The 24,128-nt window shown below is 38.2% G+C and overlaps 1 protein-coding gene across 3 annotated transcripts in view; it reads left to right on the forward strand.

Annotated features, from left to right (window-relative positions):
* PDE1A (phosphodiesterase 1A) overlaps positions 1–6,506 on the forward strand; it is a 399,686-nt gene extending 393,180 nt beyond the window's left edge. For all 3 annotated transcript variants that reach the window (XM_025273780.3, XM_025273761.3, XM_025273784.3), the window contains 2 exons: positions 2,785–2,898; positions 4,999–6,506. In XM_025273780.3, coding sequence (XP_025129565.1) covers positions 2,785–2,855 — 71 coding nt within the window. In that variant the 3' untranslated portion in view covers positions 2,856–2,898; positions 4,999–6,506. The remainder of the gene's footprint in view (positions 1–2,784; positions 2,899–4,998) is intronic.
* The last annotated feature ends 17,622 nt before the right edge of the window (positions 6,507–24,128 follow it).

Consider the following 24,128-nt stretch of genomic DNA (forward strand, 5'->3'; position numbering starts at 1 on the left):
AGTGAATCCAAAGCCATCCTACAGTGGTAGTCTTAGTCTTCCCTCTCTTGCCCCAGCTCAGGGGTCCAAGGTTGACAGAGGACAAACAACACTGCTTGTTGCTTGCTTAATAAATCCTGCCTGCTTGAGCTTAAAAGAATAAAGAAAGAAACATCAATCAAGCTCTCCTCCCCCACCCCCCATTACCACAATTTCTAGGCTCTGCAACAAATCCAAGGTTGGGAAGAAGTTTTCTTTATTTTAAGGTTGATGTATATTGTATGTGACTAGACCTAAGACTGGAGAAGGAAATGGCAACCCACTCCAGTGTTCTTGCCTGGAGAATCCCAGGGACAGGGGAGCCTGTTGGGCTGCCATCTATGGGGTCACACAGAGTCGGACACGACTGAAGAGACTTAGCAGCAGCAGCAGCAGACCTAAGACACTGGCAATTTAATGTGATCACATGATGTTTTTATTATCTAAGAATGACTGGAAAAGTCCTGATACTACCTAAAAGATTGAACCTGGGACACAAGATAAGTTTCCCCTGCTAAGTATAACACTTTCTAACACCATACACAAAAATAAACTCAAAATGGATTAAAGATCTAAACGTAAGACCAGAAACTATAAAACTCCTAGAGGAGAACATAGGCAAAACCCTCTCTGACATGCATCACAGCAGGATCCTCTATGACCCACCTCCCAGAATATTGGAAATAAAAGCAAAAATAAACAAATGGGACCTAATTAACCTTAAAAGCTTCTGCACATCAAAGGAAACTATTAGCAACGTGAAAAGACAGCCTTCAGAATGGGAGAAAATAATAGCAAATGAAGCAACTGACAAACAACTAATCTCAAAAATATACAAGCAACTCCTACAGCTCAACTCCAGAAAAATAAATGACCCAATCAAAAAATGGGCCAAAGAACTAAATAGACATTTCTCCAAAGAAGACATCCAGATGGCTAACAAACACATGAAAAGATGCTCAACATCACTCATTATCAGAGAAATGCAAATCAAAACCACTATGAGGTACCATTTCACACCAGTCAGAATGGCTGCGATCCAAAAGTCTACAAATAATAAATGCTGGAGAGGGTGTGGAGAAAAGGAAACCCACTTACACTGTTGGTGGGAATGCAAACTAGTACAGCCACTATGGAGAACAGTGTGGAGATTCCTTAAAAAACTGGAAATAGAACTGCCCTATGATCCAGCAATCCCACTGCTGGGCATACACACTGAGGAAACCAGAAGGGAAAGAGACACGTGTACCCCAATGTTCATCGCAGCACTGTTTATAATAGCCAGGACATGGAAGCAACCTAGATGTCCATCAGCAGATGAATGGATAAGAAAGCAGTGGTACATATACACAATGGATTATTACTCAGCCATTAAAAAGTATACATTTGAATCAGTTCTAATGAGGTGGATGAAACTGGAGCCTATTATACAGAGTGAAGTAAGCCAGAAAGAAAAACACCAATACAGTATACTAACGCATATATATGGAATTTAGAAAGATGGTAACAATAACCCTGTGTACGAGACAGCAAAAGAGACACTGATGTATAGAACAGTCTTATGGACTCTGTGGGAGAGGGAAGGGGTGGGAAGATTTGGAAGAATGGCATTGAAACATGTAAAATATCATGTATGAAACGAGTTGCCAGTCCAGGTTCGATGCACGATGCTGGATGCTTGGGGCTGGTGCACTGGGACGACCCAGAGGGATGGAATGGGGAGGGAGGAGGGAGGAGGGTTCAGGATGGGGAACACATGTATACCTGCAGTGGATTCATTTTGATATTTGGCAAAACTAATACAATTATGTAAAGGTTAAAAATAAAATAAAATTTAAAAAAAAAATAAAGAGAGTAAAGGACAGAATACTTCTGCTTTGTGATAATACTCCTCAAGTTCTGTATGTTCACTAATTTTATGAACTCAATAAAAATCTATTGCAGTTGAGACAATGCAGTCTTACAATATATCTTGGAAAAACAATCTCAAAATCAGTTGGTGCAAAGTTTAATTGTCAACATATTTTCAATCAAATTTTAGAAGGAAAGAACATTTTATCATATGTGACTATGACTATTTTCCGAAATATCAAAGTATTTTGAGTAACTGACTCAAAAACTAACTTCTGCTAATTTTTAACTTTCTCACATAATAATTCTCTTTTACCTGTATATTTTGCTCTATGTTTCTATTTTTTTATGGATTCTCTGCAGCCTCTCTAGAAATGTTGGAACATTTTCCATGCTACTTTTTTTTCAAAGTTTATATAGAAGCTGAGTGATCCTAAGATTATAAATTCCATTAGTTTGTTTTGGCAGATGATGTATCTTAAACATTACATTCTCTTATACTCATTTTTTTAAATTCATAGCCACTAAGCAATGTGTGATATAAGACAATGAACATTAGAGGGTTTGTTTGAAAGAATATATTTCAATTTAAAATATTTGGGAAAAACATGCATAATTTTTATGTTTGATTTAATAGATGCTTGAACGTGTCTCATCTGTTTCATTTCTGTATCCCCAGATTAAATTTCAACTTCACAAACTTGTATAACCACCAGAAGATGACTTGTATACTCTATCAATCCACAGGCTGAAAAGAAAATATTTGGTGTTTTTGAAGAAATGTGCCACAGATCCACTATAAAATCTAGTCTTCAGAGTTTTACTGATTGCTTCAGTTTCCTGACCTAATTAGGTTTTCTCCTCTCAGGTCTATTTTGCTTTTGTTTATTTGCTGTTTGCGTGCTTATTTTTCAGGTGAACCTGATCCCCATAAGAATTCAGATCTAGTAAATGCCGAAGAAAAACATGCTGAAACACATTCATAGGTCTGAAATACCTTAAAGACATCTTTCATTCTAAAGATGGGAGGTAATTTTATTTTTTGAATGAAAATTTTATTTCTGAATTGGATGGTTTGGAGAGTATCATTAGAAACAAAGTTATCTTATTTAAATGTCCTTTTGGATTCTTTTCTTTTAATTCTCTATTTTCTGAGGCAAACTTTTAACAGCTAAGCTCTAAATATTTACTGTTTAAGTTTACCTTTTCAAAGGATTCTTGACTTACTCAGCAATAAAAATTATATTTACCGACACCTTTTAGTCCTTTAAAAATAATAAGCTATATCCTATGGGGAGGTTTAATTCTGTTTTCTTCTACTACTTCATACAAGAAATATGAATGTTTTATACCAGTTTCCTTTTCTACTTCATGTAGGAAATATGAATGCTCACATTGGGTGATAATAACAAAGCAAGTACATATTATAAAACAACATCAGTATTTGCTAAAATCCATGGACATTGCATCAATGATTATCTTTTTAAAAATTCAGCTTCTAGGGCTCACCTTTGATCTACCAGATTACCAGCTCTGGGAGTGATGCTAATGCCTGTTGAAAAAGTATAAAAATGAGTTTTGCTATTGGCTTGATGGTAGAGGCAGGAAAAAATGCTGCAGGTACCATATCAAGTCTTTGAGATGTTATTAGTAGCACCTCAAATGTTGCTTTAAATCGATGAAGTTAAAATGTGATTAGCCATAACTGTTTTATATATGCTGCATTTAGACTTACTTATGGCAAAGAAGGCATTTTTTTTTAAGGAAACAAATCCACAAGAAATCGTGAAGATACATAAAAGCTACATATGTATAAAAAGCTCTGCATTCAGGTCCCCACTGCTGTCAGAAATGAATGAACAGAACTCCCAACCCCTCCTTTTTTAATGTAATGAAAGAGCCTTAGCGTGGCTGCAGCTCTCACTACAGTGAGCTGCTGTACAGACGTTTTCCACTGAGCATCACAAAAAAGAGAAGCTTGCACTATGAAAAAAAAAGAAAAAAATGTGGCTGGCTCTTAAGATGAAGCATTTCCCAGCATTCTTGAGTCAGTTGTAAGATTCTTTAATCGAGACGAATAGTTTCACTAATAGCCGCTCTCAGTGTCAGGCACTGTGATGGAATCTCATACTTAGGCCTAGCAACAGTTCCAGAGGTGGGGACTGTGCTTAACAGTTTACGTATGAATTCTGGGTAGAAATCAAATCACAAACTGGATAGAAATTTTAAAACCCAGCTCTATATTAAAATGTTTTTAAATATTGTCTTGTATTGAAACTCCACTACTTTGGCCACCTGATGCGAAAAGCTGACTCATTTGAAAAGTCCCTGATGCTGGGAAAGATTGAGGGCAGGAGGAGAAGGGGACAGCAGAGGATGAGATGGTTGGCATCACCGACTCAATGGACATGAATTTGGGTAGGCTCCGGGAGTTGGTGATGGACAGGGAGGCCTGGCATGCTGCAGTTCATGGGGTCGCAAAGAGTCGGACACGACTGAGTGACTGAACTGAGCTGAACTGAACTTGTATGAGTTAATGACAATTTCTCTCCATAACCTCCATCCAAACTTTAGACACACACACACACATACACACAAAAGAGATAGGAAGAGAAATTCCAACTGATATAAAAATAATATCTATCATTTTCTGATAAATCTCTTATTTTTGTGAGGTCAATAAAGTCCAACAGGAAATTGCCACACAATAATTGATGCCTATTTTTGACTAAAACATGATCTTCCTTTTCATTTGGATTTTATTTCAGGATAATGAAAACAGCACTAAAATATTCTAAATCCTCAATTTTTCACAAATCTTTTTCTCCTCTTTCAACACACACTCAGAACAGGCCATTTTATGAACTCATATAAGAGACGAACATAATTTTGAGCTAATAATTCTAGCCACATAAATACATTCAAAGTTGCTATCACAGATTTTGGCCAGTGCTTCCGTCATTGCTCTGTCTCCACAATTTGGCCTTCTCCAATCAAACCAGAGAAATTTTAAGGCAAAAGTTGGACATTTTTATCACTTTGAACCCAATTATTACATAGTGACTATGCAATATATGTACAGAACATGAGGCATTTTAAAATTTTACTTTCTTGCTTTCTTTTACACAGAGTGCTGTAACTACGAAACTTTCAAGCTTCTAAGTAAAAGGAAAGCAAAAACAAAATTACAGAAAAATATTTTTGCAGCTCTGAGGCTATTTAGATTGTCCTTGTTGTTTTAAATACATGGGAACCAAGTGAGAAGAGGGGCTGCTCAGAAGTTGTAGTTGAAGTCCTAAGACAACAATGAAGCATCAGAGCCCTGACTCTGTGACCTGATGAACTCTTCGTTGTAACTCTCAAGCTGGGAAACCACAGCGAATCCTGTTCCCGAAAGCAGTGAACCAGCCTGCATCCACCACTGTTATTGCAAAGCACGAAAGCATCACCCACGTGGGGGTCATCACAATGCAAGTCACACAAGACCTATGGCCAAGATGACAAGAACCTCCAGCCCTTGTTGGAGACACACACTAGAACTGAGAGTGGGATTTGCCTTCTGGGGTGTTAATCCCATCAGGATTTAACAAAATATATTACAGGTCAAGGGATAAGGGACAAGGTGTGTGTGTGTGTGTGTGTGCTCAAAAATGTCTGTGAAAATGGAAGCCCACACTCTTCTGCACAGAGAGCATTATTTGATGTGATTTATAATTCTACTACAAACAAACAAACTGCAGCCATTGGAGACTGCTTCCTTGTCATGTTTTGCCTGAGCATGTGCAGAGCCTTGCCTTTGTTCCAAATTGAAGAACTACCTTTATTTGTTATTAGCTGCCAAGAAAGGTCAAGTCCAAGTAGGTGTTGTAATTTTCACTGTACAAACTCTTCAATGATTGTGAGACTAAATGAATTTGTTTTTGTGAAAGGTAGAAATTAGATGGAAAAGATCAAGAGTAGTCATCAATTAAAGAAGAAAGTGAAGGTGGATATGTCCATCCTAATGAGTTTTCTGTTGCACTTGCTTCTTCCCTGGGTTCCACAATGCTAAGCAATATTTTAGAAATGGATGCAATCAGAAGCTTTTAAGTCTAAGTAGTGGGATTTTATAACTCACAACTTAGATATCTTTTCATGTGTAAGCCATATTCTATATGCATATTAGGTATGCATTATTCTAATTTAAGATATATTTGTGCATAGACTGTGTATAAGATGCTTTTAAATGTTGTGTGAATAAGGTCCTTAGCTTTTGTTTCACCTGAAGCATATGTAGAACACAGATAAATAATTGAATTGTATCGTAGATATTATAATGCAATTGATATTTTAAATGCAAGCAGTAAAGATTGATCTATAATGATGTGTTGCAGGGAAAATTTATAGATATGTACAACATGGTGACTTTTTGTCCTTTAACAATGGATTTCTTATTTCTATTTATGGAGAAACTGCAATTACTGCTTTTAATGTCTTTTTTAAGGTAGCTATTTACAAACTAGAAAATATTCTGCATTTAAAATAGAACCTGACTGTCTGGGAAGTCTAATTACTATTGTTCCTATTTGAGCCAGTTGTCTTTCATTAAAGGTATAGAATCTCTCAACAGAGAAATAAATTGAAACACTGCTTCTGAACTGTCATAGGAAACATGTCCGCTTTGTTCCTATTAATGCTTTAAGATATGTAGACTTTGTAACTAAAACAATAGAAGAGTATAATGAAGTCATTATTTTCTGTATATGGGTTTTAACCTAATTTTCCAGGTTATGTAACTTATAAAGCACTGTGACAGAACTTCCAGGGGATCCGAGAAAACATGCTCCATCCCTTCAGAAGACTTGTCACGCTGTTGATGCACTTATTCCTTTTAAACTCATCTCCCTGTCTCACTTCCTCTTTCCCTCCTTCCATTTCGTGTCTTTACTTCTCTCTTCTGTATCTTCCTTATTCCCTCATCTCTCCCTTTAAGACAGCCACTGACTTGTGTTAATTAGCAGGAAGGTAGAGGGAGGGTCGGAGAAGGTGATGGCACCCCACTCCAGTACTCTTGCCTGGAGAATCCCATGGACGGAGGAGCCTGGTGGGCTGCAGTCCATGGGGTCGCTAAGAGTCAGGCACGACTGAGCGACTTCACTTTCAGTTTTCACTTCCATGCATTGGAGGAGGAAATGGCAACCCACTCCAGTGTTCTTGCCTGGAGAATCCCAGGGACGGGGGAGCCTGGTGGGCTGCCGTCTATGGGGTCGCACAGAGTGGGACACAACTGAAGTGACTCAGCAGCAGCAGCAGCAGAGGGAGGGTAGTGATGCCCATCCCTTCTTGCCAACATAGTGCTGAATCCATCCTGAAGAGAAGGATGGATAAATCTGACTCCTGAGCCTTAAATGTTTTGCTTAGCATTGTACCTTCAGCTACCCAACATATATCTAACAATTTCATAGGCCTTTTTATTTAAGCAGTATCTCTTTTATTTAATTTTTAACATGACAAGCTACAATTCTTGTGTTTTTATTCTGCTGTAATTTTCCATCTTTCCTATTATATATGATTGTTAAATAAATCTTACTGGAGGGAAAATATTGTGAACCATTTGGTGCCTGATGTAATTCGATTTGGTAGAGCATTATAAAGTTGATGAAATCAGGGAAAACCAGAAGTACATCATCCTAAAAATTGATATGAGTTCTATCAGAAAGTGATTTTTACTCTATGAAAGAAATGTTCATTGAACATGGATTATTGCACCTGTTATTTGCATGCTCCTGGCTAGATGCATGTGCATATAGGATTCTGGAAAACTGAATCAGTACTCTAGAAATTTCCTGTTTTATAGAGGAGCAAATCTATACACATAAATAACTGAAATGCCACATATAAAGTAATCAGGTACAAATAAAATGCCCCCTCTGGATATTAAAGGAGGTAAACACCACCCTTATTTTCAGGGCTTCCAAAAATGGATGGCACATGAGTTGACATTTCAATAAATAATAAACAAAAGCTGATATTCACAGCCTATTTTCTATATACAAGCTCCAGGTAAGCAGTTAACAAATGTTATCCTCTAATCCTCAATCATCCAGTAAAGTGGGTATAAATATGAGTAAGGAAATCATGTCTCAGAGAAAGAGCCTTGTCTAAGGCCATGTGGGTCTCCAGACTGGAATTTGTTCTAGAGCTCTCTGGCACCAGAGACCTCTTTTTCTTTACACTGCATCTATATAGGATGTGGAAGAAGCACAGAGGGAAAGACAGTTCTGTGAAGAAGAATAATGTGAATAAGAGAATAACACTAGAGAAAAAAAAAAAGAAGTAAAGAGTGTCAAGGTGAAGACCTGGAGAGTTTTAATTAACTCAGTTAAGAGGAACTGACTCAGTATGTGTCACTTCTTAGGCTGTGTCTTCATGATGCTAAAGCATTCTCTATGAAAAAATGTAAAAATTCATCTAATCATCAGATACATGATGCTTAACTTTCTACTTTAAATATGATTCCATGATAAATTTCCACCTACTATCAAAAAGTTTTTGAAGGTCACATTTTAATTTTGAAAATAATTTAATTTTGTTTAATGTGAATATAAAACAAATCTTTCCTTTGGAAGATACATTAAGCCTTGAGTCCTCTAATTGCTTTCCTTAAATATCACAAAATTTATCCTGCATTTAGCACAAGCTTTAAACAGTAATGAAAATATATACTTTAGAGTAAAAAAACAAACACCTAATGATACCCCACGTTACATCCCTGTCCTTTCTTCAGAGGTAATTCCAAATATTTAAGACACAAATTCTATGTATGGACCAACATGCATATTTAAAGCTCTTTGGGGAACTATTTGTCCTTTGGTAGCATTAAATTTTCTAGGTTATTTCCTTACTAATTGTGATGGTTGGAGAACTTCCTTTGCCTCTCAGGCTGATAGGTTTTTTATCTCTAATAATTAAAGAGTTAATTATTTAGTTCTTGTTATAGTCTTACTGCTGCATTATATTATCTCTTACATTATCTCTTTTATCCCCTATAACTGCTCTTTGAGGATGTGTTATCCCCATCTTTGGATGAGGAACCACAACAGAAGAAGGTAAATCATTTATGTAAGCTCACACAGCTATTAAGTTGAGGACCCTGGATTTGAAGTCTGGGTGTGACTCCCTAAACCACTAGGCAGACTGTCTCTGGCCAATGTGAGAGGATCAGTCCTATCTTTTCCACCCACATTATCCATTACCTTCCTTTTCTAACCTTTACTCCATCCTACTCTTTATTCTCTCCAGGTATTTGTCCCTAAAAGCTACCACTCCGAGAGGGCAGAATTTCTACTGTCCAACAGCAGGGGCAAGGATGGTTGGGTGACCAATGAAATCATGTATAACAGCAGAAAAGGTGCCTTTGATTTCTCTGGATGGAGGAATTATTTCCCATGCTTAATATGTGACCTTAAATTTTTCCTTTTCAGATAACCAGTGGTATTCAGTCCAGACCTTTGCTACTGAAAGTGTGTCCCTACTTGGGAACTTCTTAGAGACGAAGAATCTCAGGGCCCATCCAAAACTTTTAAACTCTAATTGGCCTTTCAAGAAGATACCTGGTTGATTTCTATACATATCATTGTTCTATATGTTAATCAAATATTATGGAGATAATTCTAAATACCTACCAAGCATTTAGATGTGCAGTTTTTCCACCACACTAGAAAAGAGCTCCGGAGTTCACACTTTCAACACTGTTCTACTCCCTCAAAACTAAAGCAAACCAAACCCCTACAAACTCCTAAACTGGACACAGTTACGATTTCTTCAGTTGTTGAGAAGCTTGCTATGACATAGCACTTGGGTTGATTAAAAGTTAAGTTATATTGTTTCTATAAGCATTAATGGAAGGACTGATGCTAAAGCTGAAACTCCAGTACTTTGGCCACTTCATGCGAAGAGTTGACTGATTGGAAAAGACTCTGATGCTGGGAGGGATTGGGGGCAGGAGGAAAAGGGGATGACAGAGGATGAGATGGCTGAATGGCATCACCGACTCAATGGACATGAGTTTGGGTGAACTCCAGGAATTGGTGATGGACAGGGAGGCCTGGCGTGCTGCAATTCATGGGGTCGCAAAGAGTTGGACATGACTGAGTGACTGAAGAGAGCATTGCATGGTTTAGAGTTTTACCTTCTCACATGTGTTCCATATTTGGCTTCTCTACTTCCAGCTCTTTTCACTTTTTCTTTTCTGCACACTGTTATTTTATTTTATTTTTTTTTTAGTTGTAGCATGTGGGATTTTTTTTTCTCCTGTATTTTATTTATTTATTTTTTACTTTACAATATTGTATCAGTTTTGCCATACATCAACATGAACCCGCCACGGGTGTACACGTGTTCCCCATCCTGAACCCCCCTCCCACCTCCCTCCCCGTAATTACTCAGCCATTAAAAAGAATACATTTGAATCAGTTCTAATGAAGTGGATGAAACTGGAGCCTATTATACAGAGTGAAGTAAGCCAGAAAGAAAAACACCAATACAGGATACTAATGCACACTGTTGTTATATTGATTTTTGTATCTTACGTATGTACCTGCGTGAAGTTGCTCATTTGTATCCGACTCTTTGCAACCCCATGGACCATAGCCTACCAGGCTCCTCAGTCCATGGAATTTTTCCAGGCAACAGTACTGAAGTGGGTTGCCATTTCCTTCTCCAGCAGATCTTCCCAACCCAGGGATTGAACCTGGGTCTCCCACATTAAAGGCAGACACTTTACTGTCTGAGCCACCAGGGAAGCCCATTATTATATTAAATCTCCTTAGTTCATTCTTTGGAATTGCTACTCTTCTTCTCAAAAACAGTTTATCCCTGTTTATACCAGGGGTCAGTAAGCCCTTTCTGTTAAGAATCAGGAAGTAGATATTTTAGGTTTTGCAGGCCACATCCCATAACACTGTTTTTCCTCCCCTCTTTCTTCCTCTTCTTCCTCTTTTCTTTCTTCTCTTCCTTGTATATCTTTACAAGCCTTTAAAAATGTAAAAGGCTAGTATAAAAACAAAGTAAAAACCATTCTTAACTTGGGGGACGGGAGTGGTACATCAAAATAGGCCCCCTGGCCAATTTAGCCCGTGGGCCTCTGACACTTGCTTCTTTTTCAGATGAAGAGTTTGTACCCTAGCAAGAAAGAGCAGCATACTGCTGATGCCAGTGTTGTCATCCCCAAGAGACGTAGCTTCCCCAGGGCCTGCACAACTACCCTAAGGAAGAGGGAGGTGATTATTTCCAGTTTCCCCTGTTACCCATTCACAGCCCAGGGAGTGGTTTAGCAGGGCTGGCTCCACCGCTGGTTCCCAACACTTAGAAGGCTTCAGCATCACCTGGAGGTCTGTTAAACTGCAGATTCCTAAGCCCAACCTCCCAGAGGGCCTGAAGAACTATGGACTGAGGTTTGTGACATTGTACAGGAGGCAGTGATCAAGACTATCCATGAGAAAAAGAAATGCAAAAAGGTAAAATGGATATCTGAAGAGGCCTTACAAATGGCTGAGAAAAGAAGACAAGCTAAAGGCAAAGGAGAAAAGGACAGATGTACCCATTTGAATGCAGAGTTCCAAAGAATAGCAAGGAGAGATAAGAAAGGCTTCCTCAGCGATCAGTGCAAAGAAACAGAGGAAAACAACAAAATGGGAAAGACTAGACATTTCAAGAAAATTAGAGATACCAAGGGAACATTTCATGCAAAGATAGGCACAATAAAGGACAGAAATGGTAGGGACCTAACAGAAGCAGAAGATATTAAGAGGTGGCAAGAATACGCAGAAGAACTATACAAAAAAGATCTTCATGACCCAGATAATCACGATGGTGTGATCACTCACCTAGAGCCAGAAATCCTGGAATGTGAACTCAAGTATGCCTTAGGAAGTATCACTATGAACAAAGCTAGTGGAGGTGATGGAATTCCAGTTGAGCTATTTCAAATCCTAAAAGATGATGCTTTGAAAGTACTGCACTCAATATGCCAGCAAATTTGGAAAACTCTGCAGTGGCCACAGGACTGGAAAAGGTCAGTTTTCATTCCAATCCCACAGAAAGGCAATGCCAAAGAATGCTCAAACTACTGCACAATTGCACTCATCTCACACACTAGCAAAAAAATGCTCAAAATTCTCCAAGCCAGGCTTCAACAGTATGTGAACTGAGAACTTCCAGATATTCAAGCTGGATTTAAAAAGGCAGAGGAACCAGAGATCAAATTGCCAACATCCGTTGGATCATCGAAAAGGCAAGAGAGTTCCAGAAAAACATCTACTTCTGTTTTATTAACTACACTGAAGCCTTTCACTATGTGGATCACAACATACTGTGGAAAATTCTGAAAGAGATGGGAATATCAGACCACCTTACCTGTCTCCTGAGAAATCTGTATGCACATCAAGAAGCAACAGGTAGAACTGGACATGGAACAACAGACTGGTTCCAAATCGGCAAAGAAGTACGTCAAGGCTCTATATTGTCACCCTGCATATTTAACTTATATGCAGAGTACATCATGAGAAATGCTGGGTTATGAAGCACAAGCTGGAATCAAGATTGCTGGAAAAAATATCAATAACCTCAGATATGCAGATGACACCACCCTTATGGCAGAAAGCAAAGAAGAACTAAAGAGCATCTTGATGAAAATGAATGAGGAGAGTAAAAATGTTGGCTTAAAATTCAACGTTCAGAAAACTAAGATCATTGCATCCAGTCCCATCACTTCATGGCAAATAGATGGAGAAACAGTGACATTATTTTTTGTGCTCCCAAATCACTGCAGATGGTGACTGCAGCCATGAAATTAAAATATGCTTGCTCCTTGGAAGAAAAGCTATGACCAACCTAGACAGCATATTAAAAAGCAGAGACATTACTTGGCCGACAAAGGTCTGTCTAGTCAAAGCTATGGTTTTTCCAGTAGTCATGTATGGATGTGAGAGTTCAACTATAAACAAAGCTGAGCACCGAAGCTTTGATTCTTTTGAACTGTGGTGCTGGAGAACACTTAAGAGTCCCTCACACTGTTAGGAGATGAAACCAGTCAATCCTAAAGGAAGTCAGTCCTGAATACTCATTGGAAGGACTGATGCTAAAGCTGAAACTCCAATACTTTGGCCACCTGATGAGAAGAACTGACTCATTGGAAAAGACCCTGATGCTGGGAAAGATTGAAAGCAGGAGGAAAAGGTGTCGACAGAAGATGAGATGGTTGGATGGCATCACAGACTCAGTGAATATGAGTTGGAGCAAACTTCAGGAGTTGGTGATGGACGGGAAGCCTGGCATGCTGCAGTCCATGGGGTCACAGAGATTTGGACAACAATGAGGGACTTAACTGAACTGACCTCCCAGAGAGTCTGATACAATGAGTCCGGGGTAGTGATGCTGATGCCATTGGACTAGAGATCTCACCTAAAGAACCACTGGTTTACAAATAAGCAAGGCTTAAACACTTTAGCATAGTATTCAAAGTCCTTTGCAGTCTAACCCCAGCCTGTAATTTTAGCCGTAGCCTTTACTACACCACTCACTGCTCCTGGACCTCAGCTATGCCTCAGACATGACGCCTCCTCTGCATGGATCTTGCTACTCCCTTTGCCACCTTTACCTTCACTGTCCCTCCTTCCTCTAAGGACCTGAGAACAGAAAGCTTCTTCTCCCAGAAAGCCTCTTCTCATCACTCTGGTCAGAGCTCTTAGACCTTCTTTTCTGGATGAACACATCTCATATCCCTCTGTGCAGGGAACTTGCAGTTCTCCATTTCATGTGTTTGCTGCCAGATTTTAAGATAAAGAAGCACTGAACCTTACTGAACATAGTAGATATTCAGTAAATATTCATTAAATGAATGAATATGAATAAGTAAATGAAGGTAAGAAGGAAAAGTTTATTTTTGTTTGTTCTGATATATGATTGAGTTAATCTTTTTCAGATAACATCTCTAGTTAATTCAATCAAAATGAGACTCACTTTTCAGGCTTTTTATATCTACATAATTCCAAGAATACATTTGTGTTCCCTCCCCCACCTCAGAACAGACAAATGGCAGAGGAGGCGGTGTGCATTAATTCTTAATAGCTTGCTAACAGTAAACCTGGATTATACAAGAAAAACATTTAAGTCTCCCCATCTGTCTCTTGTCTACCACTGGGGAGATGGGTCCGCTGGTGCAGAGACATATGAATTATAGCTAATCTTACCAACTTGACAAGGAGAAAGGTCACATTTCCTGGATGATTCATCCAGGACACAATACAAGCTTCAGAGCAACATTGGCCTCAATTCATTATATGTCTTTGGTAGTTGGTAGCTGTCAAGCTTTTCATTCCCTAACTTCTCACCACAGAGACTTTGGTAGAATGGTAAAATAACAGTGAAGAACATTTAAAGGACCTAGACTGTACTTGACACATTGTTGGTTCTAAATTAACAGAAGTTAATATTATTTTGTTTTTATCTAGGTGTTGTTATTTCTTGTTGAATTGTATGTGGAAGACCTGAGGCAAGAAATATCTCATCCAAAGACTGAATTTGGCCCTTTGTTCAATGTCAGACTTTGTTGATTGCAGTTTCTGTGATCTTGGCCTCAATTTTCTCATCTATGAAATGGGAGATAGTAAGAGTACCTATTTTATAGAATTACTGGAATGATTAAATGAAATGGCCCATTTAAGGTGCTGAGAATATCCCAAAGCTGAAATAGTATGAACTATAAAAATAAGAATATCAGGAGATCCACCTCAATCCTTTAAAATTAATTATTGCTTATAGTTGCATGGTTTTGACTTTAGTAGCAATATCCTAAAAGTCCACATGATGGAGAGGTTGTTCCATGTGAAGAGTAGGCCAGCTGTTTTAAAATAGAGGTCAGCATTTAGGTCCTTGGCTTTTTAGAAAAGCAAAATCACATATAGATATATGGAAATACAGTTTGACCTATATAGACAGATAACGATATTGATATATGTCATGTGGATATTCAATTTTAGGGACTTTGTAAAATGCAAATATTGAAAAACATCAGCATAAAGATAAAATATCAATAACCTTTAGACTTTCTGAATGGAGTTTTAAATAAAACACGATTAGACAATCCAAGTGTACTTAGAAGCAACAATAGCAGTTTCTCAAAAAAAACAATAACCCTGCAGGCAAACTTCTCATTAACAAAATTTTTTAAAAAATCTCTCTTTGGTGGAAACAAAAAAGGGAGGAGAACTTTGATAATGTGGAAATTGTGTGAGAAAAGCAGCTGTGTCCACTAAATGTGGTAAGTCAGATGCCTTCTAAGAGCCAAGTGGGTCAACAGTGAAACCATAATCTTACAATACATGGGAGACAAGAGGGCCACTAGAAATAGCCATGGTGCAGAAGACACATCAGAAGGAAATGACTTGGCAGGTGTGGCCAGGAACTTATTAAGATCAAGTTGTGTGGTCAGGGAGGGGAGAGAAAAGGAGCTGGTCTTGCCTCTGCCTTGGGCTCTCTCTCTCTTCCTGGCTCCTTTCTCTTTCCACCTCCCACTGCGCCGCAGTCCTGCACCTTTCTTTGTTTTGTCTAGCTTATTCTGGGTCTCTCTCTCCATTCCCACCTAGCTTTCTCTTAACAGAAAATAATTTGATTATGTAAAGTTTAAAAATAAAATAAAATTAAAAAAAAAGAAAATAATTTGAAAATGATAACTTGGGGAAATATTTGTTTTAAAAAAAGTTTTAATTCTGTGTGCTTAATTTAATAGCATATGGGTTAAATCTCTTTTTGCCCTTTAAAAAAAGCTCCATTTTTATTTCAGTGTGTTTACATTATGTACATATACAGTTGTACACATATACATATTTTTATGGGCTTCCCAGGCAGATCAGTGGTAAAGAATCTGCCTGCCAGTGCAGGAGACACGGGTTAGGTCCCTGGGTTGGGAAGATCCCTTGGAGAAGGAAATGGCAATCCACTCCAGTATACTTTTCTGGAAAATCCCATGGACAGAGGAGCCTGGCAAGCTACAGTCCATGGGGTTGCAAAAAGGCAGACATGACTTAGTGACTAAACAACAGCAACAGTAATGTTTAAAACACCAGACAAATATAACAAATAAGTGACAATCTCAAATAGGAAATCTATGTCCCATTAGGGCAAAAGAAGAAAGATGAGAGCAACATCTGGTAATGTAATCAGTACGATTAGGGAAACATCCACAGAATTTATGCTGCAGGGGAAATGTAATGGGAAATACCCATTTACTGCAATGCCTTGACAAGTGCTGCTGCCGCTGCCGCTGCTAAGTCGCTTCAGTCGTGTCCGACTCTGTGCAACCCCATAGACGGCAGCCCACCAGGCTCCCCCGTCCCTGGGATTCTCCAGGCAAGAACACTGGAGTGGGTTGCCATGTCCTTAGTCTCTTGTAAATAAAGGAGAGAAGATATTCTCCTATGATTCTTGAAGAGATCTTTAAGCATCTGCGAGTAATTTTTGCAAAGTTCTTATTGTCCACTGCTTTGATTCATAGTTATACCATTGCAGAGGAAAGACAGATTAATAGGAAATGAGTATACATGTACATTTAATATAAATTTTGCATGACACAGGAATTTTTATAAGGAAATGAAGATCCAAAGAAACAGATCTGAGTGTTTTTTTTTTGCTAGGATTGATGAAGAATGGACAGCCATGGAAGAGTATGACAGGTTAAGAAGTGTGAGGTGAATAGAGGAAACGGGGAAGCCTCTAACGCCTGTGTGTTTGGATTCTTCTGAGAGTTCCTTTGTCTTCAGAAACAAGGATCCTCCTCCCCAGGTACAGGGAGGACACTGTTCATGTGAGGGTTTTAGGCCTGTTTCAGTGGAGAGGGACAGCGAGAAGGTCAGAGTGAGGCTCCTGTGTCCGTTTTCTCAAAATCCTCCAACTTAAAATGTTCAGCATGCCCAGGTGCCATATTTGGGAGTAGTGTGTCCTGAATCCCATCACTACTTTTGAGAAAAATGGATTTTTAAATTCCAGCGAAACTCCTTCCTCAATTAGTTTGAGGGGAGTAGCAGTTAGAATGCTCTTTTCAGTTCCTCCTTAAGCAGCATGTTGCTTTTTCAATACTATAATATCTATAGTATATTCTCTATAATTACTCATTTAAGTCTGAGGTAATTATGATTATTGACATTATTTTTACGTTTTCTGCAATATATAATCTGGGAGATGGTATGTGAAAAATTATCATTCCTCAAATCCTGGAAGAGAGATGGGGAAAAATAATTTGATAATAAAAAAATAACAACTTGTGCAATTTACTTTTATTTTACAATTTCTTAGAAATTAAGAAAAAGGAACAACTTTGAAAGATTGATGTCTTTTTTTCTCTAAGAATAGATTGTACTTAGGATTGTCATAAACTTTGCAAATCCTTTTTTTTGTAAGATATTAAAGGCTATTTTTTAAGGGAAGCTTGGTGTGCTACAGTCCATAGGGTCTCAAAGAGTCGACACAACTGAGTGGCTGAACAACAACCACAAACCTAGAAAGGGCTTTCCTGATGGCTCAATCGGTAGAGATTTGCCTGCGGTGCAGGAGACACAGGTTCAATTCCTGGGTCCGGAAGATCCCCTGGAGAAGGAAATAGCAACCCCCTCCTGTATTCTTGCTTGAAGAATTCCATGGACAAAGGAGCCTGGTGAGCTACAGTCCAAAGGGTTTCAAAGAGCCCAACCTGACTGAGGGACTAAGTGCACATGCAAACAGAAAAGATTTCTAAATGTGCCAAATACTTCAAAAAGAGTTTCAAATTTTCTTTTTTATTGGCCATAGGTCATTTTAGTTTGAAGTCAATGTCAAAGCATCAAAGTAAAACTCAGGTTCTTCTTCCCACGCCAGTCTCAGCAAAATTATCCCCACGTGCTTTGTGTAGGAAATGTAGAAAACTTACTTCTAAGTCAATCTATAAAGCACTATAAGAAAACATAAAAACCTATGGTTCCTAAGGAGGATAGGCTTTTTCATCCTAAAAACTATTACAACTTCTCAAACAGATCATAGGATAGTGGAAGAGTTTGTTGGACCATTGGTTCATTTAGGGCCACTTTCTTTGGACTCTAGTTTCCTGTTCTATAAAATGAATCCTATACATACATATTTAATGTGATTATTAACTGAAAAGAGGTGAGGCCTCTTTATTAATTGTAAAGAACTGAGCATATATTTGCTAGCAGGATGGCAAAAATAGGAGCCTTCTCATTTTTATAACTCTGACATTTGAATCAGTAGTTTGTATGTAGTAGACTATCAATATATATGTGTGTGTGTGTGTGTGTGTGTGTGTGTGTGTGTATATATATATTTGTGGAAATAAATGGAATCAAAACCAATAGCATTTGAAAAAGAAACAAAGGAATAAATAAATATAATGGAATTTGAAAAACAAGAAAGAAAATATATTTAAAAGCCTCCTTATTGTAAGAGAAAGTTTATTGTGACCCCATGGACTATATTGTCCATGGAATTCTCCAAGTCAGAATACTGGAGTGGGGCCTTTTCCTTCTCCAGGGGATCATCCCAACCCAAGGGCTCAAACACAGGTCTCCCTAATTGCGGGTGGATTCTTTATCAGCTGAGATACAAGGGAAGCCCAAGAATACTGGAGTGGGTAGCCTATCCCTTCTCCAGTGGATCTTCCAGACCCAAGAATCAAATGGGGGTCTCGTGCATTTCAGGCAGATTTTCTACCAACTGACCTATCAGGGAAGCCCCTATTCCAGAAATAGAAAAACTAAAAATGAATCACTTAAAATTTACTGAAATTCAAGATGTCACTTTTGGCTATAGAGAGAAATAAATTGAAATGAAAAAGAACTTGGCAAATAGTGGAGCATCAGTGATTAGCCAAAAAAAAAAAAAAAATATATATATATATATATATATATATGGAGGAACAATTTATGAAAAGCATGTCAATGTTTGTGTATAAAATATCGAAAGTACTTCAGAGAGCAATCCTTGAGAAAGAAAATAATACATGATGATGGAGTTGGAGGTAATGGTGGTGATGGGTATTTGTTTTGCGTTGGTATTTTTCCAAGCACAGGTAGGAACACAGCACTAAGTCAGCTTCTGTTTGTTATCAACCCATTTTGCACCTGGAGGACAAAAAGAAAATAACTATTACTTCAGAACATAGGGGGAATATTCCAGAGAATTTAGTACTATGTCATGTAAATCTCTGTAGAGGGAAAAATCTGCTATGTATCATTTAAAGAAACTTGTATGCTTAGATAAATTATCCAACTGGTGATTTGTGGGAGGAAATTTTTCCTGGAAAGATTTCCTTTTAAATTTTAAAAGATAAAAATTTACCACCAGTTTTTAGACCATTTTCTAAGAAGTCAAAAGAGAAAACAATTGGCTACAATGCTAATGCTGTTAACACACATGCATACTATACATACATGTAGTATGTGTGTATTTCTAACTTAAACGATTTTGTTCTGGTGGCTGTCAGACAAGCATTCAAAGATACCCCTTTTCTCTTCTGATCCCATCTTGCCTTAGCGCTGCTACTTTCCATCTGTTCCCATCTCTTCTGTCCTTTGCTGCTTGTCTGCAGTTCCTGGAAGAGCCAGAGGGCCTGGAAGAGCCAGAGCGGGAAACAAAGGTCTTAGGGTTGGAAGGAGCCTCACACGCTCATCTGGTTACCCCTCCCCCACATCATTCTCCACATTGCACTGATTAGGAAACTGGGTCCCAGAGAAATTCAAGAACTTTTCCAATGTCACACAGTTAAGACAAAGAAAAATTGCCACCCTGTGCTACATCACCTCCTTCTATTTCCTTCCAGAATTTATCACTGTCCGAAATGACCTAATTCACTAATTAATTTACATACATATTGACAGTCTTCAAATACTAGAATATACACCCAAGAATTTAAGGACCTGAACTATTCTTGTGTCCTCAATGCTTAATGTCCAGTACATCATAGGCATTCATTGAATAATAAACTAGAATATTGGTTTCTTGTTTCCAATGTATAATTTTATAAACTATAAACTACCAAATTATCCTATGAAAAATGGTATAGGATAACTAAGCATATCAGACCTGTTCTAGCTACAGGTCTGTCATAAACATTAGCCCAATTTATGCGTTTTAAGCAGCAAAAATTTCTGTTGAGTGTTAATGTTTTCAACTCTTTGACATGTATAAGTAGCTTATGCTTCTTTTACATGTTCCAAGGAGGAAGAAAGTCCATGAATTGTGTTCATTTGGTAAACAGATACTGCTGACCACTCAACAGATACTCATACTCACTTCATACCCTACAAAGAGAATTTTAATTTAATTGAAAAGTGACAAGGTACCTAGAGCCTTTTCCTTTCTCTTCCCACTGTTCTTTCTGCTTGAGACAGACCAGATACTTGAAACAGCCTCTCTCTTAGGGCCACAAAGTTATAATTTTGAGATGTTCAGTCCAGTTCAGTTGCTCAGTCACATCCAACTCTTTGCAACCCCATGGACTGCAGCACGCCAGGCTTCCCTGTCTGTCACCAACTCCTGGAGCTTGCTCAAACTCATTCCAAAGAGTCAGGGCTGCCATCCAACCATCTCATCCTCTGTCGTCCCCTTCTCCTGCCTTCATTCTGTCCCAGCATCAGGGTCTTTTCAAAGAAGTCAGTTCTTCACATCAGGTGGCCAAAGTATTGGAGTTTCGGCTTCAGGATCAGTCCTTCCAATGAATATTCAGGACTGATTTCCTTTAAGATTGACTGATTGAATCTCCTTGCAGTCCAAGGGACTCTCAAAAGTCTTCTCCAGCACCACAGTTCAAAAGCATCAATTCTTTGAGATCTTAAGGACAATGAAAAGTACCTAGATGCCCATTGGTGTCTAGAACCACAATTCCAGTTCTGAATATTTTCCTGCATGATATAAATAAACCTCTATCCATTGTTTGCTGGTTTTCTATTATTTGCTGTCAAATGCTTGTTCTAAAAATAACGAAGAATCATTTGCTGAACATACTCTAGAATTCTGTTATTTTTAGGATTCTAGCACTCCAGTACTCTTGCCTGGAAAATCCCATGGATGGAGGAGCCTGGTAGGCTGCAGTCCATGGGGTCGCTAAGAGTCGGACACGACTGAGCAACTTCACTTTCATGTTTCACTTTCATGCATTGGAGAAGGAAATGGCAACCCACTCCAGTGTTCTTGCCTGGAGAATCCCAGGGACGGGGGAGGCTGGTGGGCTGCCATCTCTGGGGTCGCACAGAGTCGGACACGACTGAAGTGACTTAGCAGCTTAGCAGCAGCATGATAATGCCATATTCTCCTCGGGCTCACTGTACTCATTCCCTCAAATTATACTCTTGTTTACAAAAAGTCAGAGGAAAGGAAAAAATTTGGTAAGTCATAGTTGTAGATTGAGAAGAAAAGTGAAAATAAATCCAATACCATTTTAGTCTACTTTCTCCAATTGTTTTCTTCAAGTTACCAGGCTTCTTTGAGTTCCTTTCTTCACCTCCTTTTCTCTCTAATCTACTCTCATGTTCATCTTCTCTCTACAGACCAAGTCTCCATTATCTGCATAAATTAAGTATGAAATGCAGTGAGAGAAGTGGCCTGCACCAATATCTGTATCCACAGAACAAGGGAGCTTCACACTATGGACCGTTTTATGGTTGAATGGTAGACTCTACAAAATGCAATCAGGCACCTGTGCATCCGTGTAGATTATTTCACTTAACTCACACAACCTTGTAAAGTAGACGCTTTTACCTCCATTGCTATGTGAATTCTATGGGATATTTGCAAAGTTTTTCACCATAATTATTTACAATTTGCAAAACCAAAGATGCTCACCATCATTTTCCAAAAGCTCTTCTTACTCTGAAATTTAGTTCTTCAGAATGTTAAGAAGACTAATAATTTAATTTCTTCAACAGATTTCACATTTCAGTAACATACACATTTTTAATGCAGGAGACATTGGAGACATGGGTTCAATCCCTCGGTCAGGAAGATCCTGATCCCTGGGTCAGGAAGATCTCCTGGAGGAGGGCATGGTAACCCACTCCAGTATTCTTGCCTGGGAAATGCCATGGACAGAGGAGCCTGGCGGGCTACAGTCCGTGGGGTTGCAAAGAGTCGGACATGACCGAAGTAACTTAGCACACATGCAGGCATGCATACCTACCAGCTTTGAAGCCTGGTTTTTAGAATCAAGGACTTAGAAAACGAAGGCTATTTCTTTCCCATCTTCCTTCAGAAAAGTCAAATACTCAAAATTCCATGTAACCATAAACACTTCAGTGTAGTTAGACATGCTTTTCCATTATCAGTTTGCACTTTGCATCGCTTGCTTTTAGATATGGGTAAATAAACAATTTTTAAAGCAATACAATGTAAGTAGTTTATTTATGAATTCATAAATCCATATTGCTACTAAGAAAACTCTGCGATACTTGCACGTAAGCTATTTGCTGTGACAATACCCCATAATAGTATTTCTAAAATTTCACTCAATTGTATGTCACTTTCGTGATTTTGAGGTATGACTTCTACTATGATTATTTAACACCTTTTAAAAATATTGATTTAAAATATACTCACACTTTAAGCTTGTCTCACCCTAAGCAACAATAGCTTAAGGATTTGTGATTAAGTATCTTTTCTAATATATAATAGTATCTATAAATATAAAAATAACTTGTCCATGGCTAACCTAAAATCATCCATTTCCACAATATAGACAGCACTGGTATAATTGAAATACAATTTAAAATGGATTGTTTTGAATTAAAATTTAAAAGAATGGTAAAACTTTTTTAAGAACAGAAAATTGTCTGAGAATTTTGTTTTTTATAAAGATGCTTACCCTGCACAACTCTGGGAAGAAAGGGGGGTTACAAAATTATTGTTTAATAGAAGTAAATCTTGCCTAGAATTCTGCTCTACCCCTCTATACTCTCTGCTTCTGTTCCTCATGTTTAGAGAAATTTAAAAAATACTCAGCTAATCCATCTGACTTAATCTTTCCCAGATTCAGAGTATGCAGTGGAAGAGTATCAAAGAACAAGTGGCCAGCATGATAAGAAAGGACTGGGAGCAACTGATGAAGTGTTATCTCAGAAAGGAGACCATTTAGGACATGACACCAGAGTGTTCTTCGGTATCTGAACAGATGTGATATAGGAAAGGAGGTAAAGTACAGGAGAAAGAGAGAGATTAACACACAAAAGAATAAAGTTCCTTGGCTGGGTTGGGATTCAGCAGGAGCTATGCAAGAGTAAGAGAAGCAATCACTTGTCTGTGCTATCGTGGAGGATGTATTAGAGAAGATTTAGATAGACAGTCTCAGGCCCTTTCTCATTCTAGCAGTACTAATAGACACCAGTTATTAAATACTCATTATGCTGGGCTAAACATTTTTATAGATCCGTCTCTTTTAATTTTCGCAATTACCCAATAAGGGTAAGTAAGTATGATTGTACTCATTTTACAAATGGAGATACTGAGTCTAAAACTTGGTAGAGGTTGAATTTGAACCCAAGTCAGTTGACTCAAAGCCCACCTACTAACCATTATATCACATTATAAATGTTGTCTGGGAAAGAAAAAGTTTTTGTTTTGTTTTGCTGTGTTTTGTTTTGGTCAGAAAATCTTTCAGCCAAACTGAAGCCAAGTTGTCATTGTGAAAAAATTTTGCTGTAACCTGTAACTGTGTGAAAAGGAACCTGAAAAACCATTATCACAGCTGGTTACCTTGAAATTTCTGAGAAAGTCAACACTTTTCCAAAGGAAAACTTGGGCTTTTAATTGTGATCTCCATGTTTTGGGGGTAGAGAATAAAATAGAAGAAACCAATGATTCTGAAGGAAACTTATTCTTTTAATTTTGATGTCCTTTTATTTTTAAAAATGGAAAACAGAAGAATCCAGAAGCCATGCTGTTTATTTCCCCACGATGTTACAAAATCAGCAAAAGCTTTGGTTTCTTTTGTTTGTCTGAATCCTTTTGAAAAAACATTTATAAAAATGTCTGTTCATAAGAAGGGAAGGGCAGTTTTATTTTTTAGCACCTCAGGGTACCTCAAATAATCTCAAGGGGTATCGGGATGTTTTCCAAACACAAATAATTCAAAATCCCCTAAATATGTGCCTTAATCAGCTTTTAATCAGGGAGAAACTTAGAAAATCAAATAAACAGTCACAGCAGGTGGTCTAGAAACTCCAGAAATTTGGGGTGAAACCGGC

The sequence above is a fragment of the Bubalus bubalis genome, chromosome 2 (genome assembly GCF_019923935.1).
Source record: "Bubalus bubalis isolate 160015118507 breed Murrah chromosome 2, NDDB_SH_1, whole genome shotgun sequence".
Classification (NCBI taxonomy): domain Eukaryota; kingdom Metazoa; phylum Chordata; class Mammalia; order Artiodactyla; family Bovidae; genus Bubalus; species Bubalus bubalis.